Source organism: Alexandromys fortis, unplaced genomic scaffold (assembly GCF_014885135.2).
Source record: "Alexandromys fortis isolate MF-2015 unplaced genomic scaffold, M_Fortis_MF-2015_v1.1 scaffold_221, whole genome shotgun sequence".
Classification (NCBI taxonomy): domain Eukaryota; kingdom Metazoa; phylum Chordata; class Mammalia; order Rodentia; family Cricetidae; genus Alexandromys; species Alexandromys fortis.
The window spans coordinates 325,494-351,958 of NW_026068096.1; the positions used below are offsets into that span (position 1 = coordinate 325,494).

At 56.5% G+C, this 26,465-nt stretch overlaps 1 protein-coding gene across 17 annotated transcripts; it reads left to right on the forward strand.

The window, feature by feature from the left end:
• On the forward strand, positions 1 to 22,077 carry Celf5 (CUGBP Elav-like family member 5). 17 transcript variants are annotated; one of them, XM_050123487.1, is made up of 12 exons: positions 1 to 184; positions 5,976 to 6,058; positions 12,664 to 12,715; positions 13,199 to 13,327; positions 14,691 to 14,770; positions 15,859 to 16,005; positions 16,797 to 16,938; positions 17,017 to 17,163; positions 17,991 to 18,053; positions 19,713 to 19,793; positions 21,315 to 21,458; positions 21,766 to 22,077. In XM_050123487.1, the coding sequence occupies exons 1-12, from the start codon at positions 40 to 42 to the stop codon at positions 21,891 to 21,893; spliced, it is 1,341 nt and encodes a 446-aa protein (XP_049979444.1). In that variant the 5' UTR covers positions 1 to 39; the 3' UTR covers positions 21,894 to 22,077. The 17 variants fall into 17 exon arrangements, with proteins under 17 accessions (XP_049979444.1, XP_049979427.1, XP_049979429.1 ...); XM_050123470.1 differs by having other exon boundaries at positions 30 to 184; positions 12,664 to 12,727; positions 13,184 to 13,327; positions 17,991 to 18,059; XM_050123472.1 differs by having other exon boundaries at positions 30 to 184; positions 12,664 to 12,727; positions 13,184 to 13,327; positions 17,991 to 18,059; positions 21,315 to 21,446.
• The last annotated feature ends 4,388 nt before the right edge of the window (positions 22,078 to 26,465 follow it).

Genomic DNA, 26,465 nt, shown 5'->3' on the forward strand with positions numbered 1-26,465 from the left:
GGCGGCAGCGGGCCCGAGCGCCCCGGGGCGCGGCCCGACATGAAGGACCTGGACGCCATCAAGCTCTTCGTGGGCCAGATCCCGCGCCACCTGCACGAACAGGACCTCAAGCCACTGTTCGAGCAGTTCGGCCGCATCTACGAGCTGACGGTGCTCAAGGATCCGCACACCGGCGTGCACAAAGGTGGGCACCCTCGCCCCACACCTGCTCCTGCACCCCTGCACCCGTCCCTGTGCCCCTGCACTCTGCCTCCTGCACTTCTGAGGCCCTTTCTGTTTCCCTCTTTCTACACCTGCACCCCCCTCTTAGCCCCCTCACCCCTCCCAAGCACCTGAACCCTCTGGATCCCTCCCCCAAACCTCTCCTTCTGTACCCCAGCATCCCATCACCCCTTTCTCTTCCCCTGCACTCTCTTCCGTCCTAGGGGTGCCGTTCTCGATCCAGCTGCCCCCTCCCGTCCTCCGCCCCCTCGCCCTCCCTCCTCCCCATTCCCTCCTCCTCCATCGCTCTCCGTCATCTCCCTCCATCTCCCTCCTCTCCCCGGGCATCTTCCTCTCTCTCTCCCCCCCTCTCCCTCCCATTCCCAGACACCCCCCCCAATCCAACCCTGTGCCAGAAGCTCCGTGGACTCCCCCCCGCTTCCCGGTCCCCCACCCCTACCCAGTCGCTCTGGGTCTCTCTGGCCGGGACAGGAACTTCCCACTACGGACCCGGATTCCTGCTCACAAAGCCGGGACAGCTAGGCTGCAGCCGGACACATGTCCAGAACCTCGGGCTGAGCGGTAACTAAAAAGACACGGGGGCGCGAGGAGGTTGAGGCTGCAGCCCAGGGGATGTAGGGACTCGGGCATCTCTCCCTGGGTGGTGCCATCTTTCTGATCTGCGCCCACCCTGGGCTCAAGTGGAACCTGGTGGAATCAGAGCTAAGGCCGAGACAATGAACGTGAGGTCCGCTAGGCAGAGCTCAGATCCCGGGTGACGAGGACGCGCGTGGGTGGCGTCGCCGGCAGGTGGTTCAAGAACCTGGCTTCCACTCCCTTGGAGGTTTCTGGGAGGGGACAGGGTCGCCCCCCTCTGCTCTGTCCCAAGCCCCAGTGTCTGAAACTGGTGGCTTTGACCAGCTCTGAGGGCAGGTGTTGGGGGACCCAAGGTTAAGACCACGGTCTCCATCCTCAACTGGACGGGGTGGGGGGCGGGGGGGGCGGGGAGGGGGAAGGAGCTTAGCTCCCGGATGGGTCTGTACCTACCTATGGAATGAATGGCTGGACGAGTGGCTGCACGGACCAGCGACTGAGCGTTGAAGGAATAGTCCGGGACTCCCAGCTGGGCAGGGAGGGAACCCCTCCGCACCCCGCGCTCTTCTCAACAACCTCATTGTGAGACTGGGGGTTTAATTCCCACCAGTGACCCAGACCCCAGAGCTTAGGGTCTGATTTAAGTACTCATTTTTAGAAACCTCTGTTTGGAACCTAAAGGCTGCCTATGTGGCACCCCAATTAGGGCTTGGGGGGCAGTGATGAAGTCTGTGTCTCGGGATAACACATGGGTGCTGGAGTAGGGGCCCCTCATCTCTGCTGGGAAATCCAGGCAGGAGACAGGGGGCAGCAAGGCCTGAGGACTGGAGTTATTTTCTTTCTGGGAGATGTGGGCATCTGGGAGTCTTGATATTTTGGGACATTGCTTGGGAGGTGGGAGTTTGGATGGCAGAGGGTCCGAGGAGGGTTCAGTTGGCAGGGACTGGAGCACTGCTTACCAGGCCCCACCCGAGTGAGGAGGTGGGGATCCCACAGGCCAGGGTCTTCTATGTTTGAAGGCCAGGGACAGTGGCACACTCCTGTCAGCCAGAAACTTGGGATGCTCAGGCAGGAGGATCAGGAGTTCAAGATCATCCTCAGCTACATAGCAAGTTCAAGACTAGCCTGGATTACATGAGACCCTGACTCAAGAGAGGTGGATCTCTTTGCTCCTCTGCTGTGTGACTGTCAGCCAGTGGCTGTCCCTTTCTGGGCTTCGGGATAATGGAGGCAGAATAAGTGGAACTGGGAATTCTTACACACAGCCAAGAACCTGGGACCTCCCCTAAATATTTCAATGGCTTTGTTTCTGGGTGCACTTTCAAGATAGCCCACAACAGCAGGGGTGGGATTCCAGGGAGGACTAGATCCCTAAATGCTGCAGAGAAGTCCCAGAAAGAGCAGGAGGAGATGGAGAGGGGGAGATAGGGGCACATCGACCCCGTGACCCTCCCTGGAGGCATCCAGCATGGGAGGGCCTCCTCAGCCAGGATTCAAGGTAGAACCTGGGAGCTGACCCGGGGTCCTTCTGCCCCCAACCTCTGAGAGAGGACAGGTCACCTTTGGGGTCTCTCTGGCCCTACGTGCCATATGCATTTTCATGTATTAAGCATTTGCCTTAGAGTGGAGCACTCTGGGGGATGCTGCAGGGCTGGTGGGGGCAGTTGGCCTGCTGTTACCATGGGAGCAGCAGTGGCTGTCGGTGGCAGGAGGAGGGGATGTGGACGTGACAAGCAGCCTTGGGGACACATGGTCTGGCACAGGTGTGGGAGGAGGCGTTCTCTTGAGGCACTAGGACAGTTTCAAATGAGGCACCACCCAGCTGTGTGCCTCTGTTTCCCTAGCTGCCTAAGGTCTTGGAATCTCACATCTCAGAGGAAACCACTGGGAAAGGTTATAAGGTTGTGAGATTTTTAACAAACCCTGGGCAGAAGGCCTGGGCTCCTGTGTTCAGGCTAGAGGTATTTGCCAATGGGGAAAAGTGTTCTTGAGGCAGAGAACACCATCTGCAGAGGTCCAGAGGTGCAAGCCCCTGGGAAATCTCCTCAGGAAGGAGACTACTGTGTGCTAGAGTGGTCAGGATTGCATCAGAGACAGGATGCAGGCTGGAGAGAAAGAACTGGCTTTGCTAGGGGAAAATGCATGACGGTGGATGGATGGATGGTTGATGGATTGATGGATGGATAGATGGGTGGGAGGATGGATGGATGGATGGATGGGAGGATGGGTGGATGGATGTTTGGATGGACGGGTGGATGGGTGGGTGGATGGGTGGGTGAATGGGTGGATGGATGGATGGATGGATGTTTGGATGGACGGGTGGATGGGTGAATGGGTGGATGGATGGATGGATGGATGGATGTGTGGATGGATGATGTCTTCAGATCTCATGGATATGTAATAATTGTCACCCTACCTTCCCCTGGGGTCAAGTGAGGTGCACTCAATATGGGGCTCATGCATATGCTGAAGAAGTGGCAGAGGTAGGATTCCGGAAGGTTCGGAGTGAAGGGTCCACTTGTTTTCTGAGGATGTCCCAGGTTGACCACAGCCTCTGATCCGGTTCTGGCAAAGGAAGGAGCTTGTATTGGAGAGCAGAGGGAAGAGACAGGCAGGGCTATGACTGGAGGGTGGACTTGGGTTTTTACTCTGAGGAAGTTGGAGCAGTGGAGGGTTGTGTGCCCATGGGTACCTGTTCTTGCTGATTCGGGGGGGGGGATGAACTGGGGGCTGAGCTTGTGTTTCCGGACGTGGGTGGGGGCCACTCAGCTTCTCTTCTTGGTGACAGGGCGGGGCCAGATGTCCTGACAGGACATTGTTCTTGCTGTGAAGGGAGTGTTAGCTGAGCACCTGAGATCCCAGTCCTCAGGAGACTGAGGCAGGAGGATCACCTTGAGGCTAGTCTTGGCTGCAGAGTTGACCAGAAGACTGTTTCCAAAGTAAGGTGGTTGGAAGAGATGGCTCCGCCACTCAGAGTGAACACCACTCACTTCAGGGACCTGAGTTCAGTTCCCAGCACCGTCAGGTTGCTCATAACCACTTTCATCAGTGCCTTGTGGGTATCCAGAGAGAATCCTCTGCCCGCCACGGGTACGCCACGGTCCCCATAGGTAAATAGATGATAAAAACATTTAGTGTAGTCCTCTCCCATATCCTGGAATTTTCTGCACTCAGGAATCCTTCAGCTATTCATCCCAATTTCCAGCTCAAAGGCAGACGTTTCTGCCTTTCTGCGTGGCTCGGGGAGGCTGCTGTGCCCTCTCTGAGTCTTGATTCACTTCATACAGCATCCAGCAGTTTATGACTCGAGAGCAGTCGGGGCGGGGGGGGGGTTCTTTTGAGGCACTGACCACACCCAATTACAAGCACATACCAACCTTCATGGTATGGGGGGGGGGGCGGGTATTTGTTAACCATCGAGAGAGAAGCCCTCCATGGCTCCCCAGGGCTCTGAGTTCCGCGGCTTCTCTGCTTGTACCCCAGACGCCCCCGGCTCTGGATGTCTGTCTGTCTCTTCTACACAGGCATTGTTCCTCACTCAGTCTCTGCCCAGTCGCTCAGGGTCTTGCCTCTTTCTAGTTAGCGGGGAAAGGACACCGACCTCTGTCCCCAAGGCGGACACGTGACCCAGCACTGAGTTCAGATGGGGGCCCAGTCTCGGAAATCAAGGAGACCACTTCTGAAGAACCATACTCACGACTGTCCTCCGGCCTCCGCGCATGCGCGTGGCCTTTAGCCGAGTGTGGCCCAAAGTGCCCAGGAACTTGCTAAAGACAGAGGGACGACTTTTCTAAGTGGAATGACAGCCCCGGTGTTGGGGTTCAGTCGGCAACATGCCAGGAACCCCACCCCACCGGACCAGTGCGGCTCAAAGCCGGGGAAGGGATACGGGGACCCGGCGGGGTGGGGGCACGGGGTCCCCGAAGCGCTTCAGCACCGCGGAGAGCGGCCCTCGGCTGCAGGGGCCATTCTTCCTCTGGCTGCTCCTCCCTCCCCCCCCTCCCTCCTCTTAGTCCTTTTGGGTTTCTGATGCAAGGCGAGTATGTATGCACGCATGTGCAAGTCTCTCTATGTAGCCAAGGATTACCCCAAACTCCCGGGTGCTGGGTCGATGGCAGCGAGTTCCAGGCTGCCGGGTGGATTTGTTACAGAGATCAGGCAGTGGTGGTGCACGCCTTTAGTCCCAGCACTTGGGAGGCAGAGGCAGGTGGATCTCTGTTAGAGGCCAGCCTGGTCTACAGAGCGAGTTCCAGGCTACAGAGAGAAACTCTGTCTCAGAAAAAAACAAAGAAACAACAATAATAGTTGGTTAGACTAATTACATCCAGGGTCAGCCACTGTGATGTTCCCAGCTGGACTCCCTCCGAGAATGCCGGGCCGGCCATGTGTCCCCATCTCCCACTGCCCTCCACCCAGCACCGACCATTTTCCTTCCTGTGTGTGAGTCTGTCAATGTCGGTGACCAAATAGACACCACAGTGCCCGCCACGCTCTTCGTGTGTCCCCCCTCTCTGGGGCAGGACACGCAGCTTCCCTTTTCATGGCTGTGTGTTATTTGTCCATGTGGATGAACATGCCCCATGTGTGAATCGTTCATCATCAACGGGGTGACATTTTCATGGTGGCTTTTGCGGATTCCAGTCCAACCACATCTGATTTGTGTTTTCAACTCTGTGTCCCGAACAAGATGGGCGGGTTAGTGGGGGCCACGTCATGGCTTCTGGCTTTGACCCAGAAAACTTGCCTGATGCTGACCTCCAAAGCTCCGCCCACAACTCTCCTGAACCCAGAGCCGCAGGGGTCTTCCTGCCTCCACTTCTCCAGCTCTGAGGTTGCAAAAGCTCCCCAGTCTGAAGTTCTGATCCCCTAATACTTCAACTCCCCATCCTCTGCCCGGTCCTCAGCACCTGAGAATTCACTTCCTGTGTCTGATCTCTCCTGCTCTGAACATCTCCTTTCGAGGAGTCCAGGCTGTCTGGTCTTTTGCTATTGGCTTGGTGGCACCAAGGCCACTGTGGGGTGTTGAAGCTTCAGTACTGTTTATGCCTGAGTAATACTCCATGGTGTGGCTGGACCCTGATGGGAATTTCCACTACACTGGGTGCCCAGGCTGCCTCCGCCCTGCCGTTGGGTCCATGGCGTTGGGTCTGTCTCCTCTCACACTCTATCTCTCCCGCCAGGTTGTGCCTTCCTCACCTACTGCGCCAGGGACTCCGCCATCAAAGCTCAGACTGCTTTGCACGAGCAGAAGACGCTGCCAGGGGTGAGTCTTCCATGGAGTGGAGGGGACACTCAGCCATGGGGCCTAGGTGTGAGCATCTATTGGGCACCTCTTGTATGCGGAGCTCTGTGTATCACAGGAGTGATGGTTGTGTGGGCACCACCAGGCCTGGTCAGAAATGCACCTTACTGATGGGCACCCAGCACAAAGGCCCTGGGGTGGGTGGCTGCGCAGTAGGTGAAGGTGGCTGCTTGTGACTGAAGCCAGCAGAGGGGTGATGCAGAAAGAGGGAGGAAGGGAATGTGAGGGGAAGGGGTGGGCAGGGCTATCTGGCCACAAAGGAGAGATGAGAGTCTCTCTTCCCCCACCAGAAACAGGAACGGTGGATTTGGTGTTTGCTGGGACTCTAATACCACACTTGGGGCTGGGGACTTTATGAAGCAGAGATCATTTAGCTCACAGTTCTCGGGTTCAAGGGCATGCACTGGCATTGGTGTGGCTCTGGAAAAGTGGTGGATGATGTTGCAATGGGCAGAGCATCTGCAACAGATGGAAGGTTAGGGCAAGGGCTGGTCCAGCTGCTCTTTCTGTGAGCACATGTGCATATTCATGCAGCTGCGAGTGTGTGTGCATGGGAGTGCATGTCTGTGAGGGAGTGTGCATGGGAGTGCATGTCTGTGAGTGGGTGTGCATGGGAGTGCATGTCTGTGAGGGAGTGTGCATGGGAGTGCATGTCTGCGAGTGTGTGTGCATGGGAGTGCATGTCTGTGAGGGAGTGTGCATGGCAGTGCATGTCTGCAAGGGTGTGTGCATGGGAGTGCATGTCTACAAGTGGGTGTGCATGGAAGTGCGTGTGCACATTTACCTAGAGCCACCCACCTGTTTTTTTTTTTAAGATTTATTTTATTATGTATACAGTGTTCTGTCCGCATGTATGCCTGCACTCCAGAAGAGGGCACCAGATTTCATTACAGATGGTTGTGAACCATTATGTGGTTGCTGGGAATTGAATTCAGGACCTCTAGAGGAACAGCCAGTGCTCTTAACCTCTAAGCCATCTCTCCAGCTCCCCCACCTGTTTTTAAGATACATCTAAGATACATCTTGGCAGTAAACAGGGATAGCCAGTGAGGGCCAAGAGACCTCTTGTCCCTGCCTCCCTGGAGCTGGGATTCCCAGTGTGCACAACACACGTGGTTCTATACATAGGTGTGGCGGGAAGAATCAGTTCCTCCTGTGTGTACCTCAAAGGCTTTGAGACAGTCATAATGATCTCAGGCCTAGACATCCCCTTTCACACACTTCCACCCATCCACCCACCCACCCACCCATCCACCCACCCATCCATCCATCCACCCATCCTCCCATCCCCCACCCATCCACCCATCCTCCCATCCCCCACCCAGCCTTTTGCTTGGGGAGGAGACCATGGCTTCCTGGTGCCCAGCAGAGCTGAGCACACTGCCTCCCAGGCATGAGAATCCATCCCTGTTCAAAACTGACCTGTCTCATTTCTTCCTTGGCTCCTGTGGGGATCCAGTGGTCATCCCTGTCCCCACTCATCCCTGCAGGTGCTCTTGGCCTCTCTGCTTGGCTTTTCCTCTTCTTGTCAGTGTGTCCATAGATTTTCCTCCCCCACACAGGGGACCGAGGCTGCCTTGAGTTTCCGAAGCATGGTCACATTCACTGTGTACTGTCAAGGTGTGGATGTGTTTCTGGTCCATGTTGTCAGGTGGTGGCACTGTGACTAGCTGGTGTGAGGGTCACAAGGCCGGGTGGCCATGAGGGGTTAAAGCGCTGTGAGCAGCAGACTGTTTAGGCGAGCAATGTCCTGGACAGATGCAGAGGGGCACAGTGTCAAGATGGGTGGTGTCTGACTAAGAATGGAACCAGACGGGCTTCATTGATTGACCACTTAAGAGTGCATGTCACTCCAAGAGTGACTGTCCTCTGGGGGTGACTGCACACAACACATTTGGTGGTCACACTGGAGGACTCCTGGCATGTAAGGGGTAGAGACCGGGGACTCAGCTCAGCACCTACAGATAACAACCCAGCTGTGCACTCACAGTACCAGGGACAGACCCTGCTTAGAACAGGAAGAAAGAGAGAATGTTCTCGAAAAATGTTAACTTTTTAAAAATCTAGCCAGAGCCGAGCGATGGTGGCGCACGCCTTTAATCCCAGCACTTGGGAGGCAGAGGCAGGCGGATCTCTGTGAGTTCACGGCCAACCTGGTCTACAGAGCTAGCTCCAGGACTGCCAGGGCTACACAAAGAAACCCTGTTTCGAAAAGCCAAAAAAGAAAACAAAAAACAAACAAAACAAATAAAGCTAATAAAGCTAGATATGTCTTATTGAAATTTTTTGAGAGAAACATTCAAAAATTAAAGGTAGAAATTCATTTTAATACTAGATTTTATTTTTACAAAACATTCCCCAAATCTGGCATGTTAGCATGAAGTAGATAGGGGCACCAGGAGGGGATCCCACGTCCTTTCCTCCGCCCTCACTCTTCACACACCGACTGTTGTGTTCTCATCAGTTTGTGCACAGTGATTGCTACATGTAGCCCAGGCTGGCCTAAACTCGCAGAGATCTGCCTGCCTCTGCCTCCCGAGTGCCTGGCTCCTGGTAGAAGTTTTCTCAGCTGCCCGTGGACTGTGCAGCCTGTGAATCATGGCTGACACAGGGGAGTCATGTTCCGAATTGTTCTAAGCAGAGAGTTCCCATCTGTAGAATCTGATGTCAACATAAGCTTCACATTTACGGGCCTTACAATGGAGGTAGTTTGTCATCCACAGTGCCCGTGGCTGTACTGCTTGGTTCTAGAACATGCCACGGCTCAGTCTGGCACATCCTACTCCACAGACACAGCTGTGTGCCTATTTATAATTTTAACTACCAGAAATAGCACTCTGTGGTCAGATTGGGTAGCCCCGAGGATGGGGCTGGCAGCACCCTCAGGACCCTCACCTGCTGTGGGCCTCGCAAGGGGTGGCCTTCTGCCGCTGAAATTTGGAAGTTCTGAGCTGATGACATTTAATCTGAGAAATTGATGCGTGTGTCATGGCCACAGTGTGTGGGACAGTGAAAAGGTGGAACATTCTAGTCTCAGAGCCAGCTGCCCTTACACTGCAGATCTGGAACATTCTGGAACTTGAGACCAGATGAGATGACATGCTTGGAAATTAAGGACCTAGAATGTTCTGGACTAGAAGCCAGCTACCTGTGAGATGCTGAGGACCTAGAACATTCTGGACAGAAGGTCAGCTACCCATGGAATGCTGAGAACCTAGAATGTTCTGGACAGGAGGCCAGCTGCCCATGGAGTGCTGAGGACCTAGAACATTCTGGACAGAAGGCCAGCTGCCCATGGGATGCAAAGGACCTAGAACGTTCTAGACAGGAAGCCAGTCGCTCGTGGTACACCTGGAACATGGAATGTCCTGGACCAGATGGCAGCCACCTGTGGGACCCTGGGGACCTGGAACATTCTGAACTGGCCAGCTGCCCGTGAGATGCTGAGGACCTAGAACGTTCTAGATCTGAGTCCAGACATCCCTGGGGGTGTTCTAGAGTGTGTGTGGGACTGTAGATATGTTACCACTACTGCAAACCCACCCCCAAAGATGCATGGAGGGACAGGCATGGCCCTGAGCTGTCAGAGGGGGAGGATCCTGCCACACTGCATCAGAATATACCAAGCCTTGACATTCCGGGTCTGTCTTCATTGAGATCTGGAGTTGGTATCCAGCCACACACCTCCAGGCCTCAGTTTCCCCACATGCCACGTAGGCCCAGCAGACAGAAAGACCTGAGGATGCTCTGTAAAGGCCTCGGCGATCAGGGTTCTGGATGCTCTGTCCCCCACCCCTGCCAACGGTGTAGACAGGATTCTCCGAGAGTAGTCTCTTACTGGGGACCTGGGTCCTGGCCTAGAACCTTCATAAAAAGTCCCAGGATCAGGGAAAGACTTCTGCTTTGAAGAACCAGGCCAAGAGTGAAACAGGACACCGAGGGGGACCCGCTATGTTCACGCAGGTGCGCGTGCACATTCGTGAATGGCCCACCCACTAGGCGGGCGGCTCCCAGAACCCCCTTGCCTCCTCCTCCCCACTAAAGGCGTCTTCCCGCGCTTTTTCGATTTTCTCGTCTGTGTAGTATTCTACAGTGTGATTCATCCATCCAGTCTGGGGCTCAGGGTGCATGCTGTGAACATCAATCTGACTGGCAAAGGGTAGCGGGTTGGGGGACAAGCCAGCATCCCCGGGGAGCCCTGGGGAAGGTGGCGGTTTTGAAGAAGGGCAGGAGAGGGAGAGGCCCCTCTGGTGGAGGCCTTGAATGCCGCGGTGAGAGTCTGTAACTGCAGCCCGGATGCAAGGGCGCCATGGCGGGGTTCAGGGTAGCTGAGGGCCTCGCTCCTGGTTCTGGAATCTTCCAGCTGCAGGAGAAACCTGCAGGGCCCCGGCTAGACAGGCTGAGATTGTCCAAAGGCTTCGGTTTCCCTTTCTTTAACACACATAGCTCAGAGATGAAATGGGTCCCGACAGAGAACTATGTCTCCCCCACAGAACTCCTATTGCTGCTTCAAAACCCACCAAAGATTTTTTTCCGCCGTGGTCGTGGGCAACTACTAGTGTTGTCCCACTCTGCGACACTAGTGAAGGTCCTCCCTGGGTTGCCCCACATCGTACCCACAGGAGATGGTGTTGGGTAAATGTAAAGAGGAAGAGGGGCCGGGGAAGGGGCGGAGGTGGGAGCTGCAGAAGGTGCAGGGGGAGGGCGGTACCTGGGCGGGACAGATGAGGGAGGCAGGAGTGCGGGGAGACCCAGCTCCGACGCGCAGCGAAGGCACGTGGTGCGGGCAGGGACGGCGCTCCGTGGTCCTTTTTCCGTCACTGTGGGGTGGAGGGGGGACCCCGGGAGCGCTGGAGACTAAGGTCGGTGATGGGGTGGGGGCAACAGAGCCGGGCACACCCCCTCCCCTGCCCTCCCGTCCTCTCCCCTCCCCCTCTCTCGTCTCTAAAAGATTATATTTAAATCTCTTTTGTGCGCCACGAGATCCGAACTCGGAGGCCCCCCCCCCCGAAGAGGCGGTTTCCATGGCAGCGACAACTGCCGGCTTCCGCGGGGTGAATCAGCGTTGCCATGGCAACCCCATCTTCATCTGCCCAAGGTGCTAGGGAGGATGGCAGAGGGGGAGGGCTGGCGGGGGCGTGTGGGAGGGGCCGTGGGGGGCGGAGAGGCTAGATCTGGGGGACCCCTCCCCTGCTTCGTCCCCCCCCACACCCCTCCTGTGCGCCCTGACCCCAGAAGCGGAACTATCCGGTTCAGATCGCCTCCCCCCCACCCTGGGGTGGGGTGTGGTACCCAGGTGCAAAGGGGATGGGGTTGGGGGGAATCTGGCTCTTTTGGGGGACAGGGAGCAGAGCAGGTAGTGCGGGTGCCTGTGAGGGTCTTAGGGGAGGAGATGGGCTCCCAAAGTGGGGGCGAGAGGAGAATTCTGGAAGGTGAAGGGACCGGAGGAAGTCGGAAGCACGGGAGGGGAAGGGGTGTGGAGGGGGGTGGCAGGGAGGGGGGGGGAGGGGGAGAAGGGGGGTGGGGGTAGGGGGAGGAACGAGGTGGGTGGAGAAGGGGGAGAGGTGAGGGGTAAGGAGGGGGAGGGGAGGGATGGGGGAGGGGAGCTGTGCACTAGGAGGGCTAGGGCCTCTCATCTTGGGGGTCCAACACTGGAGGGAAGGGTGGGTGCAGGTGAGGGCGTTCAGGGGAGGAGGCCAAGGTGGGGGGTGCGGGGATCGCTGGGCTGGTCCGGAACTGTCAATCAGGTGGGCGCAAAGCGTAAAGGGGTAGTCTGATGTGACTCGGGTGGGGACCCCACTCCCTGCTCTGGGGCCTTCTTGGGCCCCTCCTCCCTTACCCCTAGAGTGGGGTGATGCTGAGCTCCCCGTGTCTGGAGAGAGAGCAGAGGCAGGAGGCAGCGAGGAGCCCTGAGGAAGGGGGATCACTGCTGGGACTTTTGAGTTGACTTTTGACGCTGAGTAGGAGCTCACTCGTGCGAATGTCCCAGTCAGGATGACTCCGACAGGGGCAGGGGACCCATCCTATCAAGTGCCACTTTCTGGGATGGGACGCCTAAGAGCCCAGAGCAGTGGGTCCGGGTATCACTTGGCTACTGAGCAGTAACAAACACTCCCAATCATTGTACTTGCTCGTGGTTCTCTGGGCTAGCAGAGGCAATTGAAATTCTTCAGAATGTGTCCTCCTGCGAGCCATCAGCAGCTATCCCAGGCTGGCACGCTAGGACTCTGTGCAGAGAGTAACAAGCTCTCTAGCACCAAAGGTCGCAGCTGTGGCTTCATTTCCAGTATGTTCTGTACTGAAGGAAGTCACTCAGCCAAGTCCAGACTGACTTCTTGAAGACAGAAATCGCAATGCGAAATCTACACCCAGGGCTGGGGGAAATGCCGTCATTTCCAAAGACAGTCCTGGTGGGGGGATAATTATCATTGGGTTTTGGAGGCTAGCTAAGAGTTTACCGGCACTGGGCTTGGTTGCTTGGGTGTGTGCCAAGACAAAGGGGAGCACCCGGCGCCTACACCCCACTCGGTCCTCTGCCACCCTGACTCTGTTTTCCCTCTCCACAGATGGCGCGGCCGATCCAGGTGAAGCCGGCGGACAGTGAGAGCCGTGGAGGTAGTAGTAACCTCCCCGTGGCCGTGGCCTCTGCAGCCTCAGGGTTGGGGCTCCGGCCTGCTCCGTCCGCTTCCCCAGAGTTCAGACACCCCACGCCTTTCCTGTTCCCTCACGGGTGCCCAAGGGCTGCAGACTTAGGGCGTGGGGAGAGGTGTGGGCAAAGCTGTTGGGACGCCCTGTGTACGTGGGAGCTCGGTAAAGCCCAGCATTGCCAGTCCTTGTCACTCTGTCTGTCTTGGCTGTCAATCGGGACAGGTAGTAGACCCCTTCTCTCGCGATTCTGACTGTACCCCAGTCTCCCGTCTCTTCCTCCCTGACGCCCCCTCCCCACGTCTCTACTTCCTCGCTCTCTCATCCCCGAGCGACGGGGAGCGACGGGCAGCAGGGTGGCCTGAGCAAAGGTCCTGGGGCAGCACGGGTCAGGGCTGAGGGGCCACGGGCCTAGCGTGGGCTCAGCGGGGCCGTGGGCCTGGACTCCGCCCACAGGGGACCGGAAGCTATTCGTGGGCATGCTCAATAAGCAGCAGTCGGAGGAAGATGTGCTCAGGCTCTTCCAACCCTTCGGAGTCATTGACGAGTGCACAGTGCTGCGCGGACCCGACGGCAGCAGCAAAGGTGACTGGCAGGCGATGGGGCGGGGCCTCGGTGAGGGGAGGGGCTTGGAGGGTCCTGGGCGGGGTGGGGGCGGGGCTTCGGTGAGGACGCCCCCTTGCGTGGTGGGTGGGACTTTAGGAAGAGCTCCGCCTGAGGTGGGCGTGGCCTGTGGGAAGGGGTGGAGTGGGTGGGGTGGGTCTGGAAGGGGATGGCAGGGGCCTGTGGGGAGGGCTGAGTGTGCACCGCAGATGGTCATTCTTGGGGATTTTCATACCCTAGTCCTGAAGTGGAGGGAGGAGAGGAGAGCCCAGCACAAGGCTGTCTTTAGGACCCTGTGTAGGAGCTTGGTACCGCCCACCTGCTTCCTGGTACCTGTCCCTTGGTATTTTTAACTGTGGCTTGCAAAAAGAGTGGGGCTGGAGGGGGAGGCGGGGTCGCCGGCCCCATCCAAGTGTCCATTCAGTTGGGGCTGTTGTGTCCCTGCAGCTTGGTCCTCAGGACTACGGCCCGGGCCTCTCAGCTTCTTTCCCTGAGTGTCTCAAGTTCTGTCTGTCTTTCTGTGTCTATCTGTCCGTCTGTATGACTGGCAGACTGATACCGCCCTGGATCCATGGTGTATGACCCTGGCTGAGGTACATCTGCCTCGGTGGCCACCACATGACTGTGTGTGTTCGTTTGTCTGACCGGCTGCCAGGATCCACAGGTTCCAGAACACCCTCTGCATCCTGGAGGTCAGGGCTGGTGACCCTTCAAACACGTCTCATTCGTTCTAATGGGACCTTCTGGGGCCCAGCCTGCATCTGAAAGTGTGTGTGTGACTGCCTGGGTCTCAACACAGAACCTGGCAGCTGAGCTGACTTCCTACTCTCTGATCACATGGATGGACAGATGGACGGACGGACGGACGGACAGATGGGTGGATGGATGGATGGACAGATGGATGGGTGGATGATGGATGGATAGACGGATGGGTTGGTGGATGGACAGACGGACAGATGGATGATGGATGGATGGATGATGAATGGATGGATGGGTGGATGATGGATGTATGGACGGATGGATGGATGGGTGGGTGGATGGATGGATGGACAGCAGACAGACTGACCCAGTAGTGGTTGGGAGGGTGGGGAATGTTGGGTGAAATACGAGTTAATAAGTGGGGGCAGATGACTGACATCCTGTTAGTCTGAATCCACTGCTGACATCAACATCTCTGTCCCCGAAAGATGACGGCGTATCTTTGAGGGCCTCTCAGCCCTCCCCAGGTCCGTGTGGACGGACTCCTGTCTACTGTCTTTCATGAGCGGCAACCAAGGACTCTGCCTCCCATTGTTCCCCACCTTCTCACCCTTCAGTCCCTCACCTCCACTTCCCTCCCTCCCAGGCTGTGCCTTCGTGAAGTTTTCTTCCCACACAGAGGCACAGGCGGCCATCCACGCCTTGCATGGCAGCCAGACCATGCCGGTGAGTGAGAACCGCTCTTGCTACCATGGCGGGTGGAGGAGATTGGGTGACCGGAGTGATGGGTGGTGGTGGTGTTATCCCCTCTCAGACTACTTCAGACAGGAGGGCAGTGGCCATGCTCAAAGCTGTGCGAGCAGTGTCCCAGTGCATTGTGGGACAGCTGGACGACGTGTAGAGACCAAGGACCTCATTCTAGGGCAGTGGGGACCCACAGTGGGCACCAAGGGAGGGAGGTTGCTAGGCTATTTGCATGAATTCTCTTAGGTCAGGTCCCCACTGGGTGGCTGGGGGCTGCTCTGAAGGAACTGTGTAGAGACAATGGGAGGTGCTGGAGACCCATTAGGCCAAGGGGAAGTGGGGGCCAGGTGTTCAAGGTCCCAGGTGTAGAACCACTCAGGTATGCCCCCGGGGTGGGCTCCAGGGGTCTTCACTATAGGTAAGCTGAGTCCCTGGCCTTACAGCAGCGGCTGTGTCCCTAACACGGTTGCGCAGGTTCAGGTCACCGCCAGGCTGACTCCCTCACAACCAGAGCCAAGGAACGGGTTGTCTGTCCAAGGCTGTCTGTCTACAAGCCTGGTAGGAGCATCTGGGTTCAGTCACCAAGAAAGACCTGGCTGGATACTGGTCCTGGACTAAACTCTGGATCCTGGCCCCCAGTTCTTCATATACTGATCCCTGAGCCCCCACTGAGCCCCAGTTTCTGACTTAGTTTAGGAACATGTGTGATCCATGCACCGTCAGCCTTCATGGCCCCTGGCGATGGGGAACCTCAGCTGGTCCCAAGTGTGGGCCACCCCAAACTCCTCCACTGTCCCTCTCTGACCGGAAATAGTTACAGCTAGAACCCCCAACACACTGCGGTCCCATACGTGAACCCTGGACCTGCATACTCCACCTCACTGTGGCTGTGTGGCTACCTAGCAGACCCCATGGCCATGTCACTGCACTGCCAGGCCCAGGATGAGAGCCCGACGCACATCTCGTGTGGTCCTGGCTCTTCTAGTTGTGGATCAGGTCATGGCTGGCACCTCCACTCTCATCCATGGGGTGCCCCTGTTCTACCACAACACCGCACACTCTCCTTACAGGGAGCCTCCTCCAGCCTGGTGGTCAAGTTCGCCGACACAGACAAAGAGCGGACCCTGAGACGCATGCAGCAGATGGTTGGCCAGCTGGGCATCCTGACTCCATCCCTCACCCTGCCCTTCAGCCCCTACAGTGCCTACGCCCAGGCTGTGAGTGATCCCCGCATGTGGGCACCAAGTCTGGGGCTCAGCCACACCCTATCACTCATTCCAACTGACCCGGAATCTGGTCCTGGGCGGGGCTGAGCCTCACACCCAGCAGGGTGAACTGAGCTGCAGTCCCAGGCTGAGAGCCTAGGTCTTGACACAGCCGCCACCCTGACTGAACCCCCAAATCCCAGATGTACCCCGACTGTGGGCAGAAGGCTAATGTCCCCACTCAATTGGACCCAAATAGCTGGAGCCTAGATCCCACCATCCCTAAATCTGCTTTTGGTCCAGCTCTGGCTAAATCCTCAAGGCTGATCCCAGGCTAAGCCTCAAGGTCTACTTGCCTTGTTCCTGGGCAGATCTGACCTTAATCTGTATCTAGATATTGGAGTTCTGTTTCTAAGCAGAGTTCTTAGTCAAGGCCGAGCCAGGATCCTGTGCTGACCCAGGTCCCATACCCTAGACCGATCTGGGATTCCAGGCTAAACCCTGATTCATAACTGAGCCTCAGTTTCTAACTTAGCCAGGAACAGAGACTGAGCCCTGATTCCAACCTCAGTCCTAATGCCTGGCTGATCCCTGATCCCAGAATGAACTTCGACCCAAGTATCAGCCTCCATTTCTGAGCCTCGAATCTCGGCCTTTTCCCCAGGCCGACTGCTAATGCTTACTGAACCCTCTCGCTGTGACCGGCTTTCCCCAAGCCCAGCTTGAGCCCCGCACCCAGCGGGGTCCTTCCCCACTCCCGAGCCGCGGTGGGGCCGGTCCCACTCACACCATCTCTTCCCCAGCTCATGCAGCAGCAGACCACAGTGCTGTCCACCTCCGGCAGCTACCTGAGCCCCGGCGTAGCCTTTCCTCCCTGCCATATCCAGCAGATTGGCGCCCTCAGCCTTAACGGTCTGCCTGCCACGCCCATCGCCCCCGCCTCGGGTGAGAGCAGCTTCCCAGAGGCTTCGGGACAGGCGGGCAGCACCCCCACCCCGTATCTGACCCTCTCCCCCTCCTCAGGACTGCACTCGCCCCCACTGCTAGGCACTGCCGCTGTTCCTGGCCTGGTGGCACCCATTCCCAATGGCTTCCCAGGCGTCCTGCCCTTCCCTGGGAGCCACCCTGCCCTGGAGACCGTCTATGCCAATGGCCTCGTCCCCTACCCAGGTAACTCGCAGTGCCTGGAGTGGGCACAGCAACTGGGGGACACACCGAGGTCCCCACAACATGACATTCGGGGCATCTAGACAGGTGAGGGAACAGGAAGAGGCCGAGAAGGAGGCTACATGAGAACCATGCACCAAGCCAGCTCTGGGTTCAAATTCCCTTTCAGCAATCTAGCCAGTTTCCCTAACTGGAAAACGGGACAGCTGAAGTCCAGAGCTGGCCAGGGGAGAGGGTGCAAGGAGCATTTGGCTAGTATTAGGCTCCTGTCTCTCCTTGTTTGCTGAGATGTAGTCCAGGCTGGCTTTCAATTTCCCCGCGAAACCCAGGCTGCACCTAGACTCCCTCTGTAGCTCAGGCTGGTCTCAAAGTCACTCCTTAGCCTTGGCTGGTCTTAAGCTAAGGGCGGTCTTCTTGCCTCCACCTTCCAAGTGCTGAGGTGAGAACCGGGGCCGCTGCACCTGACTTAATTCTTTCTTCTGGAGTCAGCTAAGATTCTGGACATTGTAGAAATGGGGCAATTTGGGCCTGGGCTGCAATGCTAATGACCCAAACCAGGAACTGGGTGCACTATAGGACCTTGGGGGTCCCCACAGGTTGGGGTGGTCTGGGCAGGGAATAGGGTATGGGGGATGACTCTCATGAGGGATTTTCCTTGGTGCTGAGGGGTGATGGGCACACAGATTCATCTGGTTTCTGTCATTTGCTCTCCGGGGGCCCTGGGCAAGCTCATATACACCTGTTTCCCTTGCTTGCTAGTCGAGGGTTAACACAGAAGGGAAGCACAGTGGTTGTGCATGTTGGGACTCAGTTCCTCCTCTGCCCCACAGCTCAGAGCCCCACTGTGGCAGAGACCCTACATCCTGCCTTCTCTGGAGTCCAGCAGTACACAGGTAGAGGCAGCCCCGCCCTGACCCTGTAGCAGACAGTCCTGGTCAAGCCTGTACCAACTGTGACCACTCACCTCAGGGTCTCACGCCCTGACTGAGGCCCTTGTCCTTCGCTCAGTCTCTCTACCCCTCCGTGGGTCCCTTAAGCCTGGTGCTCTGAGTCAGGTCCTGACCACCTCCCCAAAGCCAGGGCTGCACCTGGCTGTTCTCAGGATAAAGCCCTGTCCCACCCAACTGTGTGAATCTGACCCCACCTCTTGAGACATAAGCCCACCCAGTGCCTCACCAGTGAGCCCTACCAACTAGGTTCTTCAGAGGTTTCCATCCCAGCCCTCTACTGAGTCATGGCCCTGTTCTCCATCATGACCCCCACCCCTGTCTGTCTTCAGCTCTAGTCTCTACGGCCAGGGACCAGGACATGGGGCAGAGCTAGGGCCTGAGGAGTGGGCTCAGGGCACAAGGAGGCGGAGGTGCAGGGCCCCAGCTGATGAGGAGCCAGGATGAAGGGCAGAGGTATAGCGCAGGGCAGGGACATAGAGCAAGGGGCAGGGCCTACTGCTCAGCCATGGAGTAAGTAGTCCCTCTAACTATGGCCTCATTCCTTGTTTTTTTTTTTTTTTTTTTTTTTTTTTTTTTTTTTTTTTTTTTTTTTTTTTTTTTTTTTTTTTTTTTTNTTTTTTTGCTACTATGGCTCTGCCTATAGTTCTACCTTTGTACCTTTGTTCGGCCATACCTCGGCCCTGGACCTCATGCAGCCTCTGCCCTGGCCCTGCCCTGCTTGTCCCAGTAAACACACACACTGACACCCCCCAGTTCTGGCTGTGCACTGGCCGGGTTCTGGCCCCAACCAGCCTTTCCCACATTCCTGCCTTGCCCCCCTCACCTCTAGCCCCACCCCATCCACGTTCTCACCCTTCAAGTCCAAATGCCATCCCTCAGTCATGCCTCCACTCCCACTATACACCCTCCCAACCCACCCCTCAGCCCCAGGTCCTGCCCCTGCAACCCCGCAATGCCCTCTACCCTGGCCCACCACTCAATGCAACCTCCACTCTCTGCCTGGACCCACCCTTTACTTCAGCCTCACTCTCAACCCTGGCTCCGCCCCCTCACTAAGCCCGCCCCCTAACCTGGATCCCTCACTTCAGCCCCGCCAACTACCCTGGCTTTGCCCCTCACTCAGCCCCACCCGCTGCACTGGACCCCTTCACTTCAGCCCTGTCCACTACCCTGGCTCTGCCCCTCACTCAGCCCTACCCTCTGCCCAGGACCCTTCATTCAGCCCCCTCCTCTACCCTGGACTCTTCACTTCGGCCACGCCCTCTACACTGGCTCCGCCCCTCACTCAGCCGCGCCCTCTGCCCTGGTCCCCTCACTCAGCCCCGCCCCCTGCCCTGGACCCCTCACTCAGCCCCGCCCCCTGCCCTGGACCCCTCACTCAGCCCTGCCCCCTGTCCTGGACCCTTCATTCAGCCCCTCCCCCTGTCCATCCCGGACCCCCTCACTCAGCCCCACCCTCTGCCCTGGACCCTTCACTCAGCTCCGCCCTCTGCCCTGAACCCCTCACTCAGCCCCGCCCTCTGCTCTGGACCCCTGACTCAGCCCCGCCCCCTTTCCCGGACCCCCTCACTCAGCCCTGCCTCCTGCCTCTGCTCTCTGCAGCCATGTACCCCACCGCGGCCATCGCGCCAGTGGCGCACGGCGTCCCGCAGCCTCCGCACCTCCTGCAGCAGCAGCGTGAAGGTGAGGCGACCCCTGCCAGCCCCGCCCTCATCTGCACCGCTGACCTCGCCCCTCCATGGAACGGCGGCCCTTGCGGTTCCCATCCCCTATGGACAAGCGAGGAAACCCCATTTTTGGTGCGCGTTTGTGTGAGGAGGCATCTTGGGTAAACTGAGGCCTTCCCAGTGAAGCCAAGCCTATGGAGGGCATGCGGGAGGAAGCAGGAGTCCGGAGTCCATGGAGGTATCTTGGGTAAACTGAGGCCTTCCCAGTGAAGCACGGCCTGTGGAGGGCATGCGGGAGGAAGCAGCAGTCCGGAGTCCCGCAACCTAGAGGCACTCTCATCGTCTTCTGCCTGGGCACTGTGGCCAGTGCCTCAGTTTCCCTATCTGCTGCTCTGCTCAGGTGTCCTGTCCCCGCCTGTGTAGGCCAGGAGGCATTAAGAAGCTCCTGGCGTCCCCTCCTTTACCCACTGCCTGTGGAGCAGGAGGGGCTGGGGAGAGGTGAAGCCTCAGGCCGGCCCTGTGGCGGGTGTGCCCGAGAGGAAGGACCCGTCCTCAGCTGTGATGGGGCCTCACTCCCAGCATGGAGGAGCTGGGCTCGGAGCCTAGTTCTGGCCTTTGAGGGGCAACAGATGTCCCTGAACTGTTCCACTGTGGGCCACATCTTGTCTCCCAGACACTGTGTGGCTAAAGCCACCAGGAGGACATTTTTATCTGACTGTTGGGAACTTCCTCCTTCAACTCCAGGCCAGGATGGCTCAGCAGGAAAAAACGCTAGCCATCAAGACCCTGAGTAGTTTGGTCCCCAGAGCCCACATGGTGGCGCCTCATGCAGGTTGTCCTCTGACCTCCACACAGGCACTGTGGCACGCGCGCTACAGCTAAAATTAGATAGACAGACAGACAGACAGACAACCTCTGTACCTCCCAGCTACAGCTCTGGCTCCATCGTCTAAATGAATTTTTTTTCTCTCTCTCTTCACGAGTGTGTGCACACATGTGTGTGTTTGTGGGTGTGTTTCAGACTAGGTCTCACTGTCTAGCTCACACTAGACTCATAAACACAGCAATCCTCCTGCCTCAGCCTCCCAAGTCTCGGGATGACTGACATGCGTGTGCCACCATGTTGGCTTCCAGGCTTTGAAATGTTGTCAGGGGTGTCTTCGACAGCACAAGGCCCACAGGGTCACTGCTGAAGCCCCCGCAGCCTCCCCCATCGCCCCACCACCTGCCTCCGCTGACCTGGCCTGGAGGCGGAGGCTGCAGGGCATGATATGGAGTTTGGGGAGTCAGTCTGGGAGGGTTCAGGGTGGGGAAGGAGAAGGATCTGGGTTTGGTCTGTAGTGAGCTCTGGCTGGGTGAATGGCATATGGGAGGGATCAAGGCTCTTCGGGCTCACCTCTGCTCCCCACCATTCTATCGGGGGGTCTCAAGAAGCCCCCCACTGCATCCACAGCCAGAGACAAGGACTGGACCCCAACCCAGGGGGGTCCACCTCCTCTCCTTGGGGGCTTTATGTCTTTCTCTCCCCCACCTACAGGTCCCGAAGGCTGTAACCTGTTTATCTACCACCTCCCCCAGGAGTTTGGAGACATGGAGCTGACGCAGATGTTCCTCCCCTTCGGCAATATCATCTCCTCCAAGGTGTTTATGGATCGGGCTACCAACCAGAGCAAGTGTTTCGGTGAGTGGACACGCCTGGAATCCCCAATGAGGAGCTGGGGGGCGTGGTCAGGGCGGAGCCCCGCCTGAAATCCCCAGTCAGGGGCTGGGGGCGTGGTCAGGGTACCGTGCCTGCCTGGCATGTATAAGATTCTAGGAAATTCCTCAGTACCACATCAGTGTTATAGGAAGAAAACAAGACTGTGGCCCCATATCACATGGGAAGTTTACTGGGTTGGATGGGGTGGGAGTGAGGTCCCCATCCCTAGGGGCATACTCGGTGCCGGGACCACTGCCCCTCACCAACTCCAGTCACTTTGTCCCTTCAGGATTCGTGAGCTTTGACCACCCGGCCAGCGCGCAGGCAGCCATCCAGGCCATGAACGGCTTTCAGATCGGTATGAAGAGGCTGAAGGTGCAGCTAAAGAGACCCAAAGACCCAGGACACCCGTACTGACCATGCCCACAGCCCCTCCGCGCTGTGGGCCTGGCCCCAGGTGAGCCGCCAGGCGGCCCTGTGCCCTGCCCAGCCCTGGTATCATCTAATCGTCCTCCTATCCAAGCTCCCTCTCCCAATCCTGGGGGCGGGAGTGATGCGCCAAGAGGCCACCTGGGGATAAAACCCTCCCCTATCACCTGGCGGCTTGGGTGGCCCGGAGGGTGGAGTTAGCGAGGGGAGGTGGAGAGGAAGCTAGGCGCTCCCACCAAGGGGGCTTCCCAGGGAAAGTTCACCCCAGAGGTGGGTTTGTGGGTCTGGGGTGCAGGGTATGGTGGGGCTTCTAGCCAGTCCTCTCAAGCTGTTCCCCAGCCGAGAAGCCCTAAAACAGAGAGGAGACGTTCAACACATACCCAGGTCTGGGTCCCTAGGGCTTGACTTTGGAATGTTTGGCCCAGAACTGAAGCAGAGGAGATGGGGACCCCGTCACAGCCTTCCAGTCCCCCACCTCTGTCCCCACCGCTCCCACAGCCCTTGTCTTCTAATTTCATGTCCAGGGCGTTAACAAATCCCAGGGCGTATGCCACTCACCAACTCGCAAAACAAACAAAAAGCCAGATCTACCCCGAACAAACAAAAACCAAAATTCCAGTTCCCATCAAAGCCACATTCTCAGCACATTCTCTGGGACTGAACAAGTACGAGGCAGCATCACCTGTACACACACGGTCTCACGGAGGTGACAGCTCAGCCACCAGCAGCCGCCACCTGCATACCGCCCAGGAATACGTTCACTTCTTTCTTTTCTCCCTTCCTTCCTTCCTTCCTTCCTTCCTTCCTTCCTTCCTTTCTTTCTTTCTTTCTTTCTTTCTTTCTTTCTTTCTTTCTTTCTTTCTTTCTTTCTTTCTCTCTCTCTTCTTTTCTCCCTTCCTTCCTTCCTTCCTTCCTTCCTTCCTTCCTTCCTTTCTTTCTTTCTTTCTTTCTTTCTTTCTTTCTTTCTTTCTTTCTTTCTTTCTTTCTTTCTCTTTCTTTGTCTAACCACCTCGCCCAGGGTCTGGTAGAGCTGAGCAGTCTTTAGTCCTTCAATGTTTTTTGTTTGTTATCTGGGTTTTGGGGTTTTATTTATTTTATTTTGGTTTCAATTAGGAAACCTGTCAATCAGGAACAAATCCCCAGGACACCTGCCAGGTCTTCACTTTTCACCCAGTGTCCTGGGCTAAATGTCCCCAAACTGATGGTGACTGTCAGAAACTGTGGTTTTGACGACACTGGGGTTTTCTTGCCAGGACAAAAGTGAAGTGGGACAGGGTGTTCTGTACCCCACTCCCCTCCCTTCCACTGTTCCCTAATGCCTCCCCACATCTTCCCTGGGTTGAGTGGTTCTGCTTCCAACTACCCCAGGACTTTTATGTAAATTACAGCCAAGTTTGGACACCAGCCCTCCCAGTGACTCCCCCTACCCCATCTGTCTCCCTACATAGGCCCCCCAATTCCAAAGCCACCAAGAGCCACATGGGGCACAAAATGTTCCACGGCATGCCATGGGGGGGGACAGGAGTCTGAGCCCGGGTCTGAGGGGTCCATACACTGCCAATCTCCACCCACCCCTGGACTCGGGAACAAACACCCCCCCCGTCCGACTCGGTGGCTTTCCAGGCCAGCTAGTACCCCCTTAGCCAGAACCCCACTCCCCGTTCCCTGTAGCCGCGTGTGAGAGCACACAGCATAGACTGTATTTTTGGAGTATGAACCATGGGGGCCAAACGGCTCTGAGCCGGCCACGCATGGGACCAAGGACAGAAGAGGCCGGCAGGCTGGAGCCCCCCCCCCGGACGCCAAACCAGGACTCTGCCAACACCATATACCTCCAGTTCTTGGGGTCCCCACGGCTGCTACCACCTCCCGCGTCTAGGGCTCCCCTCCACACACACCCTTCCCGCTTTCACAGCCTTACTTGGGTGACCAGGTGTCCTTAGCTTCCCACTGGGGAAGCCTCCTGCCCCCAAATTGCCTGCCAAGTGTCCCCTCCCACAGCCCCCAGGTGCCCCCCACTGGCCCCTATGTCTCCCCACTTTCCTCCTTTCCCCCCACTGCCCCCTGTGCCCCCGACCGCCCTTCAGGTGCCCCCTCCCCCACCCTCCAATCACCAGCCTTGAACTGAAGGTCTCTACCGAGGTCGCCCCAAGTCGGTCGGACGTCGCCACACACCTCGCCAGACCTGGTTGCTGGCGCCGTGGACTCTACACTCTTATTTATTTTCTCTCATTTTTGCTGTGGTCCTTTTCAAGACCACAAGGAAGGGCGGGGGGTGGGGAGACTCACTAATAATCCGCTTCTGTTTCCTAGCTGGGGGATTGGGAAGACTTTGGTGGGGAGCCCCCCTGTATATTACCCCCTGCCCACGCACGCACCCACTGCTAAGCACAGAATCCTTAGTTTGGACATCCCACCAGGGGGAGGGGAGTCCAGATCCCTTCTGACGTGTCCAAAAGCAAAACAGAAGAGATTTAAAAAAAAAAAATAAGGTTAAAAAATGCAAAAACAGATTTTTTTCAAAAGGAAAAAAAAACCTTTTTGTTTCTACCAACATGTTTGTTGACTTGGCCAAAACAAAGGGGAAAAAAAGAAAAAAAAATCCCTCCCCGATTCTGCCCACCTTGTTTCGCGTCCCCGGTTCTGAACATTCCTACAGTGAGACTGTGTTCCGTCCACGTGCGAGCGTGGCCCCAGGGTCACCCGCAGAGTGCGTGTGGCGTGCGCTGGCGTGCGCACCGTCATTCATGTTTACGAGCTGTAAATACATTTTTATACTCCACTCGAGAGACCCTATGTGATTTGTACGACGGCCTTTATTTCTGCTACAACGAATTTCGTGAAATCTCAACTTTAGACTGAATTTTGGAGACAGCAGAGAGAGGATGGGGGTGGTGGAAGGTGGAGAGGAAATGTGGGCGCTAGTCCCCCTGCCTTCTGTTTGTGTGCGGAGGAGCTAGGTCTCAACGTCAAATCACCTCTCTTTGGTCTGGAAAAGAAAAAAAAAACTAAAAGTTTATTTAATAAAAGTTTTACTTGTTAGCAGCGATTCTCTCTCCCCGTGTTTTCCTGTGTGTGGCACATGGCAGAGCCATGTTCCTTGTCTGGGCCTGAGTAATAGCCCAGTGTGTGAATGAAACACTCTTATGAGCTGCTTCATGCCGGCGCACACCCTTAACCCCAGCAGTCGGGAGGCAGAGGCAGGAGGATCTGTGAGTTTGAGGCCAGCCTGGTCTACAGAGTGAGTTCCTGGACAGCCATGGCTACAGAAAAAAAAAAAAAAAAAAAAAAAAAAAAAAAAAAAACAACCTGTCTGGAACACACTCCCCCACAAAAAATAAAAAGTTTCTTCCCATTTATCTTCATCTGGGCATTTCTTCTGTCATTTGGAAATGTGGCTCAAACGTCTGTGAACATTCACCAGCAAGTTTCTTTTTCTTTTTTTTTTTTTAAAGATTTATTTATTATGTATACAACTTTCTGCCTCCACACGCCAGAGGAAGGTGCCAGATCTCTTTACAGATGGTTTGGAGCCACCATGTGGTTGCCGGGAATTGAACTCAGGACCTCTGGAAGAGCAGACAGTGCTCTTAACCACTGAGCCATCTCTCCAGCCCCCAGCAAGTTTCTTTATGGAATTGTTTCAGGTGACCTGGGTGACCGAGAAGTAAAACTGGCCCTGCCCAGAATCCCCAGTGAGGGGCTGGGGGCGTGGTCAGGGTAGAGCCCCGCCTAGAATTCCCAGTGAGGGCTGGGGGCGTGGTCAGGGTAGAGCCCCGCCTAGAATCCCCCAGTGAGGGGCTGGGGGCGTGGCTTTGCTGGTCCCTTCAAACAAGAGGGCTTTTGATGAACATGCCCTGCGCTCACTCCAACCTTCTCCTGAACACCCCGAGTTTGAATCCAGGTAAGAACCCCTCTTGGCTGCGGAGCTTATGAGACTCAGTTTACCCCCTCTGAAAAAAGCGGAGTGATGTGTCAGCACTTCGAGCCTGCAGCAGAGGCAGCAGACAGCATATCTGAGCGATGGAGGGAGGATTTGCTGAGCGCCTGTTGTATGCAGCACACTGGTCTGGGGCAATTTGTGGAGGTCGTGTGACAGCAAAGAATAACCATGCCCAAAGCTTTAGCGGGTTCCCTAACGTTTGCAAAATCAACGCCACCTCCACCCACTTCTCCAGCCCCTTTTTCCCAGGCGCCTTCTTCCCACCCGGAGGAGCAGCGACTGTGTCCAGGGTGGGCCTGCGCAGGCAGCACTCACCCTTTGCCCGTAGAAATAATGTCACCGGGCCAAAATAAACGTCCCCTGGGAGAGACAGAGGCCGGAGGCCAGTGGGATGCAGACCAGCCTGGGCAGCACCATGAAATCCGGTCTGAAGACAGAATAACAAAGTGGAAAAGACGAGGCTGAGTAGAAGAAAATAAGTAAATTTTAAGATAAATTTCAAAGTGAAATTAAATTTTGAAACAAAGCAAATTCATTTCAAAAGATAATTAACTAGTTTTTCAGATAAACGACCTACAAAATGCAGGCGACAACCCACACAGAGTTAGGTCACCTGT

Coding starts and splice junctions, on each gene's coding strand:
- Celf5 (XM_050123469.1), top strand. CDS start 40: ATGAAGGACCTGGACGCCATCAAGCTCTTCGTGGGCCAGATCCCGCGC. Junction 12,713..13,198: donor GGACAGTGAGAGCCGTGGAG/GTAGTAGTAACC, acceptor CTCCGCCCACAG/GGGACCGGAAGCTATTCGTG. Junction 14,771..15,858: donor ATGGCAGCCAGACCATGCCG/GTGAGTGAGAAC, acceptor CTCTCCTTACAG/GGAGCCTCCTCCAGCCTGGT.